Source organism: Passer montanus, unplaced genomic scaffold (assembly GCF_014805655.1).
Source record: "Passer montanus isolate IOZ18808 unplaced genomic scaffold, ASM1480565v1 scaffold18, whole genome shotgun sequence".
In the NCBI taxonomy this organism is placed as follows: domain Eukaryota; kingdom Metazoa; phylum Chordata; class Aves; order Passeriformes; family Passeridae; genus Passer; species Passer montanus.
In genome coordinates, this window is record NW_024365381.1 from 11,945,521 (window position 1) to 11,962,553 (window position 17,033).

A 17,033-nucleotide genomic window follows, 5' to 3' on the forward strand; every position below is an offset into this window, starting at 1 on the left:
TGCAAGTTAGCACTGTAGCCTCATGGTCTGGTATTTTCAGGAACAAGAAATTTCACCTTAAGTATTCTATCATGACAAGCAAGTGCCCCTTCTCTGTTTCCCTTCTAATGCAAGTACCACTTTTTGAGCAAGTCACATTTTCTCTTAGCTTTGTTCATGTCTGAAGATAAAGTCTGGGATAAAGGAGACAAAAAAGAGCATGTAAACATTTTGACAGGTGTAAGCTGAAGCACCATCTCAACCTGTTCGGCAAGTGAGCCACTAGCTCCTTCCGCAACCACGCAAGCAAGCCAAACAACTTTATTCACATCCAAAGACTACAGTCTTAGTCCTCCCACACCAAGAGAAACCCCTCAGGAAATTCACCTTTTGCTGTGTTTGTTCAATGCTAGTGCTAAAAAGGCACCTAGAATTGTAACAATAGCCTGGCTCTTATCTCATTAAAAGAGTCAAAGGTTGTCACTCACTTCACTTGCAAAAAGTATAATTTCTGAATGTGTTTGCCCAATGGATTGTTACAACAGCTCCCTGCCATGGCTGACCGGTGCTTTGCCTTCCTGAATTTGACAAATCAGTTATTCCTAATACTGAATGACTTTCTACAATACCATGTTGGTTTTTCCACAGGATTAACTTTCAGGCTCGGTAATAAGTAAAGAATAGGAGTATGCATAAATATGTATGTTGTTTTATGAAGAAAACAAAGGCAATAGTAAACTACAGACACGTTTTTTCCAGAACCTAATCAGGTACAGCTGTGTTATTACAAGCTTGTGGCAAAAAGCCAGTGCAGGCATTTGGAGAAGGATGCTTAGGAGATGCTGCTGAGCTGTGGCAGCTATTAAGCATGCTTGGGAGCAACCTTACCTCCCTGCTCCCCTGGGCTCAGGGAACTGGAAAGACAAGCCAAGAGACCACAAATGGAGCCAGGCCCTGCTTTAGAAGCACAGTTCTCGGGTTTGAATGGGCTTGCCTTTGAGGCACTGCCTTTCATTCATTTTGCTTCCCAGGAACTGCAGCTCCAGCATCACATCTTTGGTGTTTGAGAAAGGCCATGCTGAGAGACAAAGAGTTAGAAATACCTTTATGCAGCCTGGACCACTCGCTCTGTGACAGCCCACTCTGCCAGCCCCTCCTCTCAAGGATGGGGTTTAGATCACATTTGTTGTATTTTGGTCAAACTCCCACTTCAGTGTAGCCCTACTTTAACATCTGAAAAAACATCTGTTGCTCTGCTGTAGCCATCTGCTCCCATCCCCAAGAGCCCAGGCCAAAAATACCCAGGGACTTTGAAGAGCAGTGGTAGCTGAGATTTGTGTTAAGACAGCCCAGCAAATGGGTTATCTTAAAACTTATAGGAATTAATGGAACTTAGTTTCTACCTCCAAGGGTAAGTTAGCATCCTTATTCCCTCTAACTGCAGCAAATGGAACCATATAAATATGCAAGGTGTGATAAAATGAAGAATTTACTCAAGGTGGAAGTTCATGAGCAGGAACAAAGAAAAGCAGAGGGGCAATAATCCTTCAGAATTTAAATGCTTTCAAATTTTATAGTAATAACTGATGACTATTACTATTAACCAGTCATCAACAAATTTGTCATGAGTGATGAGTCACTTTATGGTAGATTATAGTGGATTTCTTTATGCATCACTTTTTGAAGAGAGTAGGACCTGAAGAACTACCCAGGCTGTCTCTGCCCATAAGTCAAAACTTCAGTGTGTGGCAGTTCACAACTAGCTCTGCCTTCATTTTTAGTAAATAACACAAAATAATCACCACAGGAAGAGTCCTGCCCTGTGACTTTGCAATTCAAGTCACCCGTGAGTGAAAATATTGCTCATGAGAACTCTATCCACTTCCCACTGCCTCCCACGGAGTCTTCCCTTTCATTGTAACACTGGCTGAATAGACCACAATATAGTATTTGGGACTGTATGTCTTCAGGCTTCTGGACATTTAACCCAAAAGTGTTTCAAGATATAACTTATTTTTCCCCCTCTGTACTCTTATGTGCCTCTGGAAGAGCCCTAGGTGCTATGAACAGATTGTGCTAGCTGAAACAGGCAACACAGTGACAGGAAACCCAAGAGTATACTCTGCAATATTAATGCTCTAAAATTAAAAACCCTTCATTGTTTTTTTTTCACGCACTAAAGGGATGTTAGCCCAAAGCAAAGGTGTTTGTTAAAGACCATATATCCCATGCTGTTACAGAAGTTCATTCCCACTTCCAGACTCTGGTTGCTAAGCTAAATTGCAGAACTCTTCATAGCAAATCCTTTACCAGGAGAAAAGCTAGAAGAGGATTTTATAAAATACTAAAATGGTAGTCAGCTTATATTTCACCTCAAGTTTGGCCATCATAGTTTGCTATCTTCAACTTCCTATCTGTGACCGTTTGAGAAAAAATTGAGGAAGTTTGCAATGGAAATAAAAATCAATAATCAATTTAATAATTAACTAACCCCGATTCAAAATTGGAAGTAACTGCTTTGTGTTTGAAAATCATCTAGTCTTTCTCAGATGAAGACAGCATTTATTCAAACATTTAAGTTTACTTCAATACTAGAAAACCAATTTGCCTCTATAATCCATTGTAATATTTCCAGGGGGAGAGCTTTATTACAGTAAAAATAGCTACTCTCAGTTTTTGACAACTAGGAAGTCTTCAAGAGCAATGCACAAAACAAAAGTGTGGTTTTTTCCTTTTAGCCTTATATGCTGTATATGATCTGCTTTTTCTAGTCGCAGATCAGTTTGTTCCCAACCAAGGGAGACATCATTAAAATAACTGTTGGGCGAGTGCTTGTACTAACTGCAGCCAGAAAAAACATTGCATTACCCCACTCTTGGGAGAAGCTGTAATTTGTCATAGTAACCTTCTAAAGCACATGTGGGATATGAGCAATCATTTTCCTCTAATTTCCATAGCATTAATCAGTACAAAAAATCAGTTGGGCAGCAATGGCTTTGCTAGAGCTGCCTTATCTGAAAGAGCCACACAACAGCTGCCAAGTCACTGGTGTTCAAATTGCTACCGCTTCCAGCACACGGCCTAAAAACTGATTGCCACATGATTATTTTCAGGAGTTGAGCTTCTACACAGCAATTTCACTTTGAAAAATAAGGGACACAAGTTACCTGTTGGCAGATATACCACCAGGAAGAATTACAAAGAGACGAAGTAGACACCACTCACACTGTTGCACTCGAGGCAAATATTCTTGCATGCCAGGTGAGGTATCTGACAATTGCATGTTTGTCTGTAGTCTTGAAGGACAGCCAACAAATGATTCAAGAATGGTCTTTCAATAAAGCCCAAATCATCTCGAGTCTCACATAAAATTTTATCTGTTTGATTTAAGGGCACATTTTACAGCTGTTGAACTATCCCCCTCCCTGCCCTAAAGGGAAGACATTTTGAATTTCTTTCCTGAAGCAGGCAAATTGAAACAAGGCATCATGATCTTGTTTATGCTATTTACAAAGGCACATCACTCCCAGCCTCCAATGTTCTACTCTACTGCGCCTTCCTTCAACCCACTGAATCATAAATTCAATCTCCCCAAAGACTTGATGTCTTTTGGTCATCATACATATATACTCATGCCAGAAAATAACCTGTATTCTTTGCTTCCATTACAATGCTCACTTAACATTAAGCTGTATTTATGAATCTTGTCTCACATGGTCTTTAACAAGTTGACAAAGTTACACATCTGCAGTGTAATTTATTACCCTATCCACCCTTGCATTTTCTGCAGAACAAGCTGACAGAGGTTTAATAACAAAAAAACCTGCCTTTGGAAGACTGAGGAAATATAAAGTTTTTACTTGAATGCTAATGTGAGATTTAGGATATGAACCTGAGACTTCCAGCAAGTTTTGGGTTTTTTGCCTATAGCTTTCTTCCCTTTCTCTTTTTTTGTGATCATGGGTTTCTGTACTGACCTATTCTAATTTATCCAGAATAGTACTCAAAACCCACAGCTCTCATATAGCAAAATTGTATACATTTACTAAAACCAAATAAACTTGTGCAGAATCCACAATAATTTATGCACATTCAATTAAGTCAGGGATGTTGCTCAGAAGCATTTATATGACTAACCACTAATTACCCAATTGACCAATTTCAAAACTTTATTGTTTCTTAAAAATAATTTTAGAAAATTACTTCCTGCATGATGGTTTTCTGTAACATGGGTGAAAACAATGTTCTCCACTCAAACCTGGTTCCACATTTGGCAGAACTGGATGGTTAGCCATCAGAAAGCAACATATTGTGTCTTTAAATTTGCACAGTATTTCTCCTCACGGACCAGAGGTTCCCAGTGTTTCCAGGCTATGACAGCTCTTTGCCCACCCTCCTTATGGCTCAGGGTTTCTTCTGTTGCCATGGGATTACAAATGTGTTGAAAGACAGAAGCTCAAAATGGCATCTAAAGAGTTTTAGTGGAGCAGAGAGTCTGCAGTTAGCTTTCAGGAATTAGACATCAGCTGTTGTCACAATCAAACACACCAAGAAATTAAACCAAATCTTTTTCTAAAGCTTGATGTAAAGAAAAGAAAAAAACCCACAAAGAACACCTCTCCATAATTATCACTCTTAATACACTCCCTTGCTTCATACTGCATAAGGATATTGAGTCTCTTAAAGTATCCAGCTCACACTTTGACACTGAGTGCCAGCACTTTAGAAAACAATTTTTTCCATTTCAAATAATTACTCTCATGTTCCAGTACTTAAGACAGAGTGCCAAGTTAATGACACAGAGTACATTCTACCCAAAATACGTTCTTCACAACTGAATCACACTTAGGTAAATCATTTGCTCTACAGAAAATACACTTAACAATCCACAGACTACTGGAATGCAGCACACAGAATTCAGGAAGACAGTTGTTGAATTCCAGGATTTTCCCAATGAGAGAATTGCTGCCCACACACCAGCAGTGGGCTACGATAACAGAGCTGCACTTTACATTTTGCATTCAATTAAAAGACAAAACTTAAGAAACTTATGTGCACTGTATATTTAGAGAAGCCAGACCTCACAGAAATCACTCATTGGCAAATAGCCAAGTCCTGTTTGGCAAGCTGGGTAACTCCTATCAGTTTTCTTAAAGCAGTTTCACTATGGAACAGACAAGCTACAGCAAAGTAAATTCAAGCTTCACTTAGAATCTACTGTAAATAGAGTCACAGTATAATTGAGACTGAAAGGGACCTCAGGAGGTCCCCAAGATTAGCCTCCTACACCCAGCAGGATCAGACCCAAGGCTACATTGCTCCAGCTTTATCCAGTTGAAAACCTCCAAAGATAAGCTCTTTGGGCAGCCTGTTCACTGCCCTCATAAAGGAGTTACAGCACCTTTAATGAAAACCTCTAGTTTCAAATTATACCATTGTCTCTAATCCTCCCAGAGCCCTCAACAGTAAAAAGCAGACTTTTCTGACCACCTCTCCACATTCACTGGAGGACTGCTATTAACTCCTCCTGAAGTTGCATCTTCTGTTACACTAAAGCTCTTGTTTATGGGTAAAGAGGAAGAATAACATATATATAAGTGAAGGTAAGAATTTATTATTAGCACATGGAAATCTTAACCCAATTATAACCCAAGTCTATTAGTGTAGATGTAATTACTATAGGAAAAGAACAACAATGCAGGTTGTGTACTTTTACACAAGAAGTTGTGTAAGACACATACAGTAACTTGTAAGATACATTTCTCCATTTCCCTCCTTTTTAGGGGTTATTTTCACCCTTCTACTGTTACTCTGCATCTCAAAATCAACATCTCCAGACTGCTGGAAAAGATAACTTGAAGCTATCAGCATCTGAAGTCCTTTGTTGGGAGGAATATGCTACTGCTTTCTTCTTTCTCCCTCTAGGATCTACTTGGGGTGGATTTTATGTTTGCTAACATGCTTTTACATCTTTATTTTTCCTTATTTGCCTTCAAATCCAAATATATATGGCACTTCACATATGTTAGATGCGATTTCTTTTTTCTGTTACTTCCTAAATAAATTTTGTCCAGTTCTTGTTCTGCCTTAAACAACCAAACCAAGCCAAACAAAAAACCCACCCCAACCAAGAACAAAATCAGAAAAACCTGCTAAAAAACAAACCACACTAAAAAAACCCACAGCCCAAACAAAGAACCAAATCTCCCCCATCCCCATATTTGACTGCTGGTGAGTAGCCACCCACCAATACAGGACTATGGGGTTTCCAGTTCGACACATGAGCCCCATCATCAATCTGTACTCTTCTATTCTACATCCTTTGTTTCCAGTTCTAAAGGCCTGCTATTGTATAACACGCCTGCATTTCTCTCCACATCATCATTTTGGTCATAAATAACTTATTGCACATAAAATACCTGCTTAATACTCTTACATATATAAGACTATGGTTGCACCACCTACAGATAAACAGAAGTAAAAGAAATTAACCACAGACACCTGGCCAGTTATAGAAATTGTCATAGCAAAGCTATGTAAAACAAAGATACAGGCAGGCCAAAGAAAGTTCGTAGGGGCAGCATGATATCCCTCCTCAGGCCTGCAGACTCAGTACTACGCTTATGGCCTGTTACTAACAGCCATAATACACTATTACAGTGCTCATCATGACCTTCTTGGAAGAAGCTGAACAATCCATGACCATCTTGGTGGCCCTTCACTAAATTTGTTTCAGGTGGCTGAAATCATCCTTGAACTGGGGAACCCCAAAATTGACACAGTCTACATGCAGTCTCATACAAAATACCAGATGCATCATCCTAAGTACTATCAATACCCTTCTGTGACTGATAGGGAATGCAATATATTAGCTATTTCTGAGAAGTTCCTACTTTAATTTACCTTCTTTAACTGCTCATACTCTTAGCTCAATACTGCATCTTCTCAGTAGAAAGTATACTAAATAAAAAGAGGCAAGTGTCCAAAGGCTGGAGTTACATGGGTAATGCTTACCTGTTATGGCCTGACACAGTTGGGCCACAGGAGCCTTTAACATGGGGATACAAGTCAAGGCACAAAGAACCCCAAGCAAGTATTGAATGGCTGGCTTTCCAAAGAGCTGTAGAAGTTTAAGATATTACTTACAATTGTCCATATTTACTAGCCCTACAGTCCAACTAACCAAGCAGAAATCTAAGTTGAGGGTTGGGTTTTGTTTTTTTACCCAGATAATTTCACACACAATACTTAAGAAATTGCTCATTTGCGATTCCTTCAGCTACTGAGTGTAAGAGGTGATCTAAAATCTGAAGCAGTTGATGATGGTGGTAAGGCAAAACCAGTGAGTTCAAGATTTTAAAAAAAAAGTTTGGCTACTTAAGCATTTCCCTCTGAAAGACTAAACTACTGTGCTGAAAGTAAGACTGCATATGTACCAGTAACTTAAGTACCCAATTTACAACTCACAAGTATAGCAAAGGAACACTTTGCTAAGCAAATCTCAGTTAGAGCTCTTAACTCAAACTTCCAGGCCAAGCCTTCCAGACTGCTCAGTGGTTAATCTCTAGGGACAATTTTGTTTCACAGCCCTAGCAGGAACCTCTATAGGTGTCCACAATCAGAGAGTCTCAGAAAGGATGTGTGTTGGGAAATTCTGCACTGCTCACCCTAAGCCACCATGTCTGTGAGAAAAATTCTGGGCGCTGCATTACTCTGCATGTCAAAATGGACTCATACATTGTAGACTCACACATTAATTCAGATCAGAAAGGAGCTCAGGGAGATCCCCAATCCATGCTCCTTCTCAAAGCTGGGTAAGCTACAAGACTGGATCGTGTTACTCATACCTTAATCTAGCATTCTCTTGAAAACCTCCAAAAGAGACAGAAAAATCTCTCAGGCAACCTAGTTCACTATTTAACTGTCCTAAGGGTAACTTTTTAAATATTACATTTTGGCAGAACTTACCCTGTTTCAAATTACGCCTGTTGTATCTCATCCTCACACTGAACACCCCTAAGAAATCTTGTTTCACCTTACTCAGCAGCTTCTTTAAGTTCAGCTATATGCTTTAGCACTTTTGATGACAAAAGTAGACTGGATTTCTACAAGACAAGCAAAGTCTGTGTTTCAAGTGAGATGCAGTAGAGGGGCAAGTGAACCAACCTTCCAAGAGGCTCCACTTGAGTCTAGAGATAAGGATCAACTCCAGATGTTACAGAGTAATCTAGGAGTCAACAGCTGCTCTTGCAAAGAAAGAAGGCTCACTTTTCATTAATTATTTCACAATATTAGTATTAGACATAATAGTCCAAACTGATAAATGAAGTGTCAGTTTCTGAAAAAACAAGACCTAGACAGGAAACCCTTAACACCTCAGATCAAGGGATAAACAATCAACCTTATTAAACCAACAAACCAAGTTTATTTATATAAGTCTGTACAATTGTGATGAACTATGCTAGGACACCAATGAAACAAAGTAAACAAATCTCTCCCCCTCTAACAAGTGGGAGGTGTAGTCACTCACCTTTACATGCACTTAAAGGAAAAAAGATTACAGCTTTCATACAATTATGTAACTGTTCAAGAGTACTTTCTTCATGTATTATTCTCAATATAAGAGGTTTGCATAATTTACTGATGGTTGCCTTCTCTGAAGAACAGTATTTTATCAAAACCCAGAGACTTTGAGAAGGTAAGTGGCAGCTTCATGATTGCAGATAACTAGGCCATAGTCCATCATTCAGATTGGCATCCTAAATTCACTGCATCTCCCGTGTTTCAGTTTTCTTTACTAAAAGTTACTTGCAACACTGTATGGGTCTCATCCACATTTTGGTGTTTTACAGATAGTCTTGCATTACCAAATGTAGAAGTTAACTAAAATACATCAAGGCCAAGCATATTAAAAATACTGTATTTGGGTTAAGTTTACCTTTAGAGACCACTTGTCACTGCATCTCAGAGCTCTGAGGCATTTCTGTGGAAAAAATCAGTTCCTGAACTGTTTGATTTGGCAATTATTTCTGCAAACCGTTAGAGAGTGATTATTTTTAAAACTGTCTATTGCAAAGTAAGTTTAATTTTTTTTTTAATCACAAATCACTTTAGCTGTTAAAAAAACCCAAATAATATCAAATGCTTATCTACACAGTGAATCACAATGTTTCCTATGAAGTTATGATGGTACATCCCATAAATCCAATCTTAAAAAGTTTTAAGTAAGTATATGACAGCCTACTGTAACTCCAGAGAAGCTGCTAAAATAGGCCATCAAATAAAGTAGTCTATGATTACATATTTACAGAATAATCCACATGTCCTAGAACTATGGACTATTCAGTAAATAAGTACTGAAATATTTCTATTTATTTGTTTACATGGTAGGCTTCATACGTTGATTTTCTCTTTATACACAGTTCGTAGAATCAATCTGCACACAATACATGATGTTTCTTTAAAGCTACTGTTAAAAAAAGGAAGAGTTAAATAAGAACTAGATTAAAGTTTCATTAAGAATCCAACAAGAAAGTATCAAACACAGGTTTTAAGATAACCAGTGTATGGTTTCAGAAAAACAGCAATGCTCTGACACAAGAAGAGCATTGCATTTTCCCTCCTTAGAGTCCCTCAGAAACATTCCTATCCAGTTCAGTGCTGAAGTTGTTATATACATACTGGCCTGAGTAGGAACACACATGTGCTTGCACGCTTACCTGAACGAGGACCTCTAACCTTTTAGACTTCTAATTCTCTTTTAATTTAGTTCTTAGTTTCATATATTCAGTTGTATCTTGTTTGGAAAAGTTCTTTGTAAAATGTCACTTATATTTACATTTGATTTTTTTTTCTTTTTTACACCTGAGTGATAATTTAGCTGTCAATTTGTGCCTAGTCAAATATTTCATAAAGCCACATAATTCTTGTGCTTGTGTTGCACTCCACTTGTACCAGTTTATATGTGAAAAATGTCCATCACCTACCTCTCATATTACCCACTGATCTTTCTATTATGTCCTTCCCCTTCCATAGAATGTAATTTTTTTAAAAAAATTTGTTTCTTGATAGAAGCCCCATTTAAATGGTTCAGAAAGCAAGAAACAAAGTAATCTGGAGTCCAGTGAAGACATGATAACTTAACAAATATGTAATATTGAAGGCTTGGAGAAGAAACTAAAGCCCAACCAAATGAGCTCCCCAGGATCACCCCATAAAAAGCTATTTCACCCAGTTAGAGCTGTAGAGTCTGGATGTGCTATAGATGACAAGTCCCACATTAAGAGCTATGTACCTCTTTCTCATGGGTTAAGTGTAATTAAAAAAGAGAACATGAAGTTAAATAGCTATATCAGCCAAGCCATTTTAGTAAGAAGAATCACATTTAATGAGTTTCTTTCTTGCAATTTCAGATGCTCAAGTACAGCTGGTAGAAATTCAAACAGCCGTAAAGAACTGTGACAGACGGATACAAATAGTACTGCAGCTTAAAAATGATAAAAAACACCTGAAAAAAAGTCACACAACCCTCCCAAAAAAATTTACACTTTGAACCTAGGCCAGTTTTTGAAGATTCCCTTCTCCAAAGCTAGGATGAAGGAGGAAGAAGAAGAGGGAGAAAGTGCAGATGACCTTCCAGCCACAAAGGTCTTGCGCCAATGTTTATTCACTGTGCCTGTGGTGGTATGCAAGGGGAGATCACCAAGTGCTGATTCTGTGACTGCCAAGAGATTCTTATGGAAATCCAGACCTCAGGCTAATACTGAACACAGAGTGGACCAACGAGCTGCATCAACAAAATAAAAACAAAACTCAAACTAAAAGAAATGGGAAAACCCCAAATAGCACAGATCCACATTTGTGAGGGGAGCAGAGGAAAGGGCAAGAAGGGAGGTCTATACAGTAAATAGTTGAATGGTTTATGTTACAGATGACTGGCAGTTTTAAAGAGTCTCTTCCCAGCTCCATTGCTGCTCCAACCCAGAAGGGAGAACTGAAAAGGGAGGAAGAAAAAGTAGGACATCATCATGGAGCATGCAGGATCAGAAGCAGCAGAGTGGGCATGCTCAAATAAGCCCCCGTCTCTTTTTGTAGTCCTCCAAGTTCAACGATCGCCGAGGGGCACCATCTTTTGCTGGAGGAGCCTTGGAGGTGATGGCCAGTGCCTTAGATTCTGTTGGGGAAAAGAAAAGAGTAAAGACACAACTACAGGCAAACTATAAATTTTTACTTGTTGTTTTTGCTGACAACTTTACCACAAAATCATGTTTGGCCTCTCTTGGTTAGAACTTCAGTTAATAATACAGACAGTATTGGGGAGTTTATATTCATAGATGCAGCACATGCAATTTTAACTCTGTTATGTTAATCCAGAGACAGACAGTAAGCTGAAAAAGTCAAACATTCTATCTACATCTACAACACACATTTTTATCAGTCTCCAGATTCTTCTGCTAAGCAAGGAGACTGCACAAAATAAGATGCCAAAATGGTGCTCTGTCTAAGGAAAACTGTATTCCTCATCCTTCTCTCTTCAGTGTCTTCTAGTGCCTAACCCTCATCTGCTTGCTAACTCTCAAATTCATAACTCTCACTGTTACACGAAGTCTCTTGTTCTTGAACTCCTGCCTCATTCCCTAGTCTTACATCCAGAATTTCCATCTTGACCTAGTTTGGAAAAACTTCTCCTGCTCTTGCTTCTTGACAAGATTTGTCTTTGTGCATTCTTACTAAATTATTGTCCTCCAAGAAACTGCAGATCTAATCCTTCAGGCAATGAAAGAAATACTAAACCTTGTGTGTCAAATTGCACTGGTATACTCCTCCCATGCTTCCCTACCACTGGAAAACAACTTTATAGAACACAAGAAAATAGCCTCAAGTTGTACTAGGGAGGTTTAGACTGGATATTAGGAGAAATTTCTGTACCAAAAGGGTTGTCAAGCATTGGAACAAGCTGCTCAGGGAAGTGGTTAAGTCACCATCCTTGGAGGTATTTAAAAGATGTGTAGCTGTGGCACATGGGAACCTGGTTTAGTGGTGATTTGTGAATGCTGAGTTAATGGTTGGACTTAATAATCTCGAGGGTCTTTTTCAATCAAAATGATCCTATGATACACAACTGTTTTTGTCACACATCTCCTGCTGTCAAAATCAAGATAACAAGGAGGAAGAGCCAGCAAGTTTGTGTCTATTATCTTCACTCACTGGTCAATGTTTTCGTTCCCCTAAAATTTAGCTTTAATACCATCTGCAATGTCTAAGTTAGAGAATAGCAACTCGGTAAAGCAGCACATTCAAAATCAAGTTAAAATACCTTTTCCCTACAGTATGTGCACAGAGGACAGAACAGAACACACAGAACAGATGCACAGCTTATCTGTCATTGCAAGTTATTAGACAAATTAATAAAAGTAAGTATCAAGGTAGCTGCCAACACTTAAATACAACACCTGTCTTTTCCCCAAAGATTATGCAAGATTATTATAGATAATACAGACTGGAAGAGCATATCAAAACCCACTCATTTTCTCCTTCTCTCTCTAGGCTTCAAAACAACGCTATGGGGACATACAGGCTTTTAGTCTAACACAATCTGGTTGTTCTTGTTTTCTCAATGGATGTCACTATTACACATCCCCTCCTCCTCAGTTCAAGATACTTGCCAAGATGGTAAACAGAGTCCTTACTCCCATTTTCAAAAGCCCACAAAAATTTTTGAAAAAATTATTCTGGAAGAAGTAAGTTCTATCAAAATGGGCTGGACAATCACATCCCCAAACTCAGATGGAACACCTACCTGAACTGGGAACCTGAAGATCAATCTTTACATCAAAGTCATGCACTTTGAAAAGATCTTCTGAGAGGTCACTAGCTGATTTAGAGTTCACATCTTTATCTTTTCCTTGACCCTGAAATGAAAACTACAGGTAAATCTCCAAACCTTATCTGGCTATACAAACAGAGAAAAAAATATTTTTTCCCCTCTTCTGTCATAAACATACCTAGCGTAGCTTGCATACTGCTAGAGCAACTTAAATTTCCTTTTCCAATAACCAAGAAATTATTGCTTTTTTATGATCAATCTCTATAGGATACCCTGTTCTAGAATTGAAGCATGCACACCTGCTATTACTCACAAGCTTCACAGAGCAAAAGGGCGAGGAATGTAACAGAGACCAAAATGGAAACTTACCTTATTTATGTCCTTTGGAGCATCTGGTAACACACCAGATCCATATTTTGCATTTAGCTGGGCAAGGATGGCAGCTTGGACAGCAGGATCTCTGGACTGCAAGGGAGAAATATTAGGCAAAAAATAAAAAAAAATACTGCATTTAAATTTGTAAAAGCTAGAACTACATTTTGTTAAAACAGTGCTCACATCCATGAATCTAAAATCGTAAGAGACCGTATATGTGTTCACCCAACTTTCAGAATCTCAGAAGGCTACTGAAATCATCCTGACAGTATCTGACAATAACAAACTAAAAACCAACTTGAGAAAAAAAACAGAAATACATTACAATACATTACTCTTAATGCTACTGTAATATGTATTTGCTTTCAGCTTACAGTTCTGCCTGAAAGAAATCTATAGAAGACTATTTTCTTTACCTAATAGTTCTCCAGCATAATAAAGCTACTCAGTTACAATTCTTTTCTAATAAAAATATTTCAGAAATATTTCATTCAAGCCCTGCAACAGAATTTCTCTTTTATTTCCTTGCTGGTTTGTGGAGACTGATGAAAGCCAATCTGAGGACTTGGTTTTTTAGGTACCTACATCAGAACCACATACTCTTCCAAACCAGACCTCAGCGAGGCCAGATTACTTAGAAGAAGGAGGTGATCACCTCGTCACTCATCATGGAGTAACATCATTACTCATTATATACAGAGGGACTGCAGGAGAAGGTTTTGCCACAGTATCACGAGGGAGGCTTGTGTTGAACTACTTCAGCTCAAAATGTTTGTTCTCCTCTCACCTTAAACTGATCATTCAGGAAACTTTCAGCTAATTAAAAGTGAAACTCACATCTAAAGCAAACTGTCTTCGCAGAGCTAACTAGATCTAAATAATTTGACATAGATGAACTCACAACAGAAGTCTCGATCATGATTGCTTTTGCAGTACATACCCACATCACTTACGTCCTTCACACTTTGCATTAAAAAAGAAGAGGAACCAGGATGTCACTCAGCTGTATCTCACACTGGCATTCAGGGCGTTAATAGCATATGGCACAGTTGGGAATTTTTGTTCCTACATTCTGCATTACATTGGTTTCTGTTTCTCAACAAATTGCCTCAACTGAACTTAAGTCTTACACTCACATTAGACACTATTGTGGGCTTGCACTGCCGCCTAGTAAAGGGGTCCATTTGTTGGTTTTTCATGCTGTGACTTTCAGCCTGGAGAAGAAATAGCACATGGTTTTGCAGAGTTTGCTACTTGTACACTTTTAAATCCTCCCACAGCCCCCCATCCATGCAATTACTCATCTGCTATGTACAATACCAACATCAGAGAAAAACCAGCAACAACATTACAGATTAGAAAGATTTTAATGCACCCATCGTCCTGTGCTTCACAAGACAAAACTGTCCTTATTGCATGCAACAACAGAAAATACGCACACAACTCTCAGGACGGTTAATGCTTAAGCATTTGTTAACAAGCTTAACTCTTCCTTAATAAAAATACAACTATGAAGAAATGAATATCTCCTTCACTGTTTTATTATCTGAAGTCTCCTTTATGACGAGACTTCTTTTCTTTCCCATATAAAAAGCATTAAGTCACTCTTATAGTGACTAATCTGCTGATAATTGAATTGATGAAAATGGATAAAGCGATGTCCTTTCAAATCATTTCATTTGCCTATGTGAAAGATTTTACAGATAATTTAAAAAAAATTAGTGACTTTGCCATGCAATTATCCCTCTTTGCATCATCTCATCTCTACTTGTAGAAAAGTATTAATTCAGCACTATTTACCACAAGAGCCTTCTCAGACTCAACGATATTCCACTCTCTATTTCTCTGGTTGATGTAACTGCAGAATGAAACAAAAGGAGGGTGGGGGAAAGAAAAAGAAAGTGACTGTCATTTATCAGTCCCTACACAGCAAAACAGCTGAAGCTGAAAGCATTCTTGCAGCTTCATCCTGACCACAAATTACTCCTATTGCAATGCAACTTCCCCCTGGGGTATGTAGAAAAGAGTTTACATTTTTGACAGTTTTAACTGCATGACAGATGCAAGAAAGTAAAGATAGACAAGCACTAATAGAGCCATTACAATACACATTAACACACTGTATAGGAAAAAAGAAACAAAATCCTGCAGTTAATTTGTTAATGCATTAGTTTCTTTTTTCTAAATATTGTTTGATACTATTTAAGAAAAAAAATTCCCAATATCTGCTTCTTACCTGATTGCAGAAATGTTTTTTGTTCGTTGACGATCCAGGGCCTCTGCTCTCTCTTCAAGTTCATTAAGCTGATCTTGAATCTGCTTGGCCTTATCTTGATCCCCCATATCCTCAGCCATAGCCTTTAACCAAACAGGAACTCATTAGGCACTACTCTCTACCCAGAATTACTCAGAGAGACAACAGACATATCTGTGAATCAGTCAGGAAACCCTATTCCAGTCGTGAATGTTCTTCCCTGCATGGTAAGAGTACAGCAATGAGCTACACTTTCCTTAGAGCTCAAGGCAAATCTGGGTTTCTTATTCTGAAGAACTCTGAAAACCCTTGCACTAAGGAGGATGTAGGAACACCAGTCCAGCATGGGGAGGACAGGTCAGTTAGATGACTTAAGCTACAAGTTTTATTAAAATTTAACATGCCCATTTAGCACATCAGGAAAAGAATTACTGCCGCAACTGCCAGCTGCCATCTATTTCAGGGAGCCGAGAGTCTCCTGAGGCACGACAACAGCTTATTGTGCCACCTGGTGACACCGAAAAGCAACTGCACTCCCTGTGACGGGAACATAATAATTTACATGTTCGTGTGTAGTAAAATAGTGACCAGAAAAATACAGTTACACCAAGGAACCAAGAAATGTATATTAATACAAACTCTTGGGTTTTACTGTATATGAAAACTTTAATGTCTCGAGAAAGACAGACAAATTTTGGTTCTATTTGTGCAGTCCTATCTTCAGAGCTACTTAAGACTGCTCCTTTTCTTCACTTCTTGGCTTTGGCTTTTATGCAGTTAGGTCTACTTGTTCCAGGAAGTCTACAGGTAAAAACAGTTTGTGGCAAGTAAACCTTTCAGCCACTTTTTTTTTTTCAATAGAAATTACCAGGCATAAAGTGACAATTCAGTTACCCCTGAGTAAAAAATGTAACACAACTTCTGTTTTTACTACCATAAAATAAGAAGAGGAAATCAACTTTCAAACATTATTACAAGGTACTCTAGAAACAAAACCAAACCAAAAAACAACAACAAAACGGACCCAAAAAATATCCAAAAAGAAAAAACAAAAAACTAAAAAAAAAAGGAAAAGTTTCTGAGGCAGACCAGGTTAAGACCTTGTTTAGCAGACACAAGAAGAGATAGCTGAAATTGCTGGCAATTGCCCCTAAAAAAAAAAAAAAAAAAGAGTGCAATAGATGATTGGATTCTGAGTATTCTGATCCCAGCAATTAATTTGAGAACCACCTTCCAGCTGCACAGTTAAAGTTGAGCCTACTGATGACTACTGCCAATCCAGATGAATTTCCTTCTTTGAAATCAAAGACTGCATTAAGCTTGCAGGCATCATCTCATCTCTCACCTTCTCCTTTAATAGCTGAGTTTTCTTCATGGCATAATTTGGAGGTGCTTTTCTGAACCTTTCCTTCTCTTTCACAATCTGTAAGATGCAGAGGAAGCAACATGAATTGCAAATATGAAGTCTCTATTTCAGTACTTGGACATTAGAAGCAACAGATGAGTATCACCTAAGAAATTTATTTATTGCCACTGAATTTGACATATGCTCTGATGGTTCCATTTTTCAGTTTGTGCCTTTGGTAATGAGTTACAGCT

At 38.4% G+C, this 17,033-nt stretch overlaps 1 protein-coding gene across 1 annotated transcript in view; it reads right to left on the minus strand.

The window, feature by feature from the left end:
* Window positions 1-8,384: 8,384 nt before the first annotated feature.
* RTF1 (RTF1 homolog, Paf1/RNA polymerase II complex component) overlaps window positions 8,385-17,033 on the minus strand; it is a 29,507-nt gene continuing 20,858 nt past the window's right edge. Inside the window, exons 12-18 of the mRNA XM_039704756.1 lie at window positions 16,780-16,857; window positions 15,417-15,538; window positions 14,981-15,038; window positions 14,317-14,394; window positions 13,175-13,270; window positions 12,779-12,890; window positions 8,385-11,152 (exon numbers count right to left, since the gene is read on the minus strand). Of these exons, the coding sequence (XP_039560690.1) occupies window positions 11,046-11,152; window positions 12,779-12,890; window positions 13,175-13,270; window positions 14,317-14,394; window positions 14,981-15,038; window positions 15,417-15,538; window positions 16,780-16,857 (651 nt within the window). The 3' untranslated portion in view covers window positions 8,385-11,045. The remainder of the gene's footprint in view (window positions 11,153-12,778; window positions 12,891-13,174; window positions 13,271-14,316; window positions 14,395-14,980; window positions 15,039-15,416; window positions 15,539-16,779; window positions 16,858-17,033) is intronic.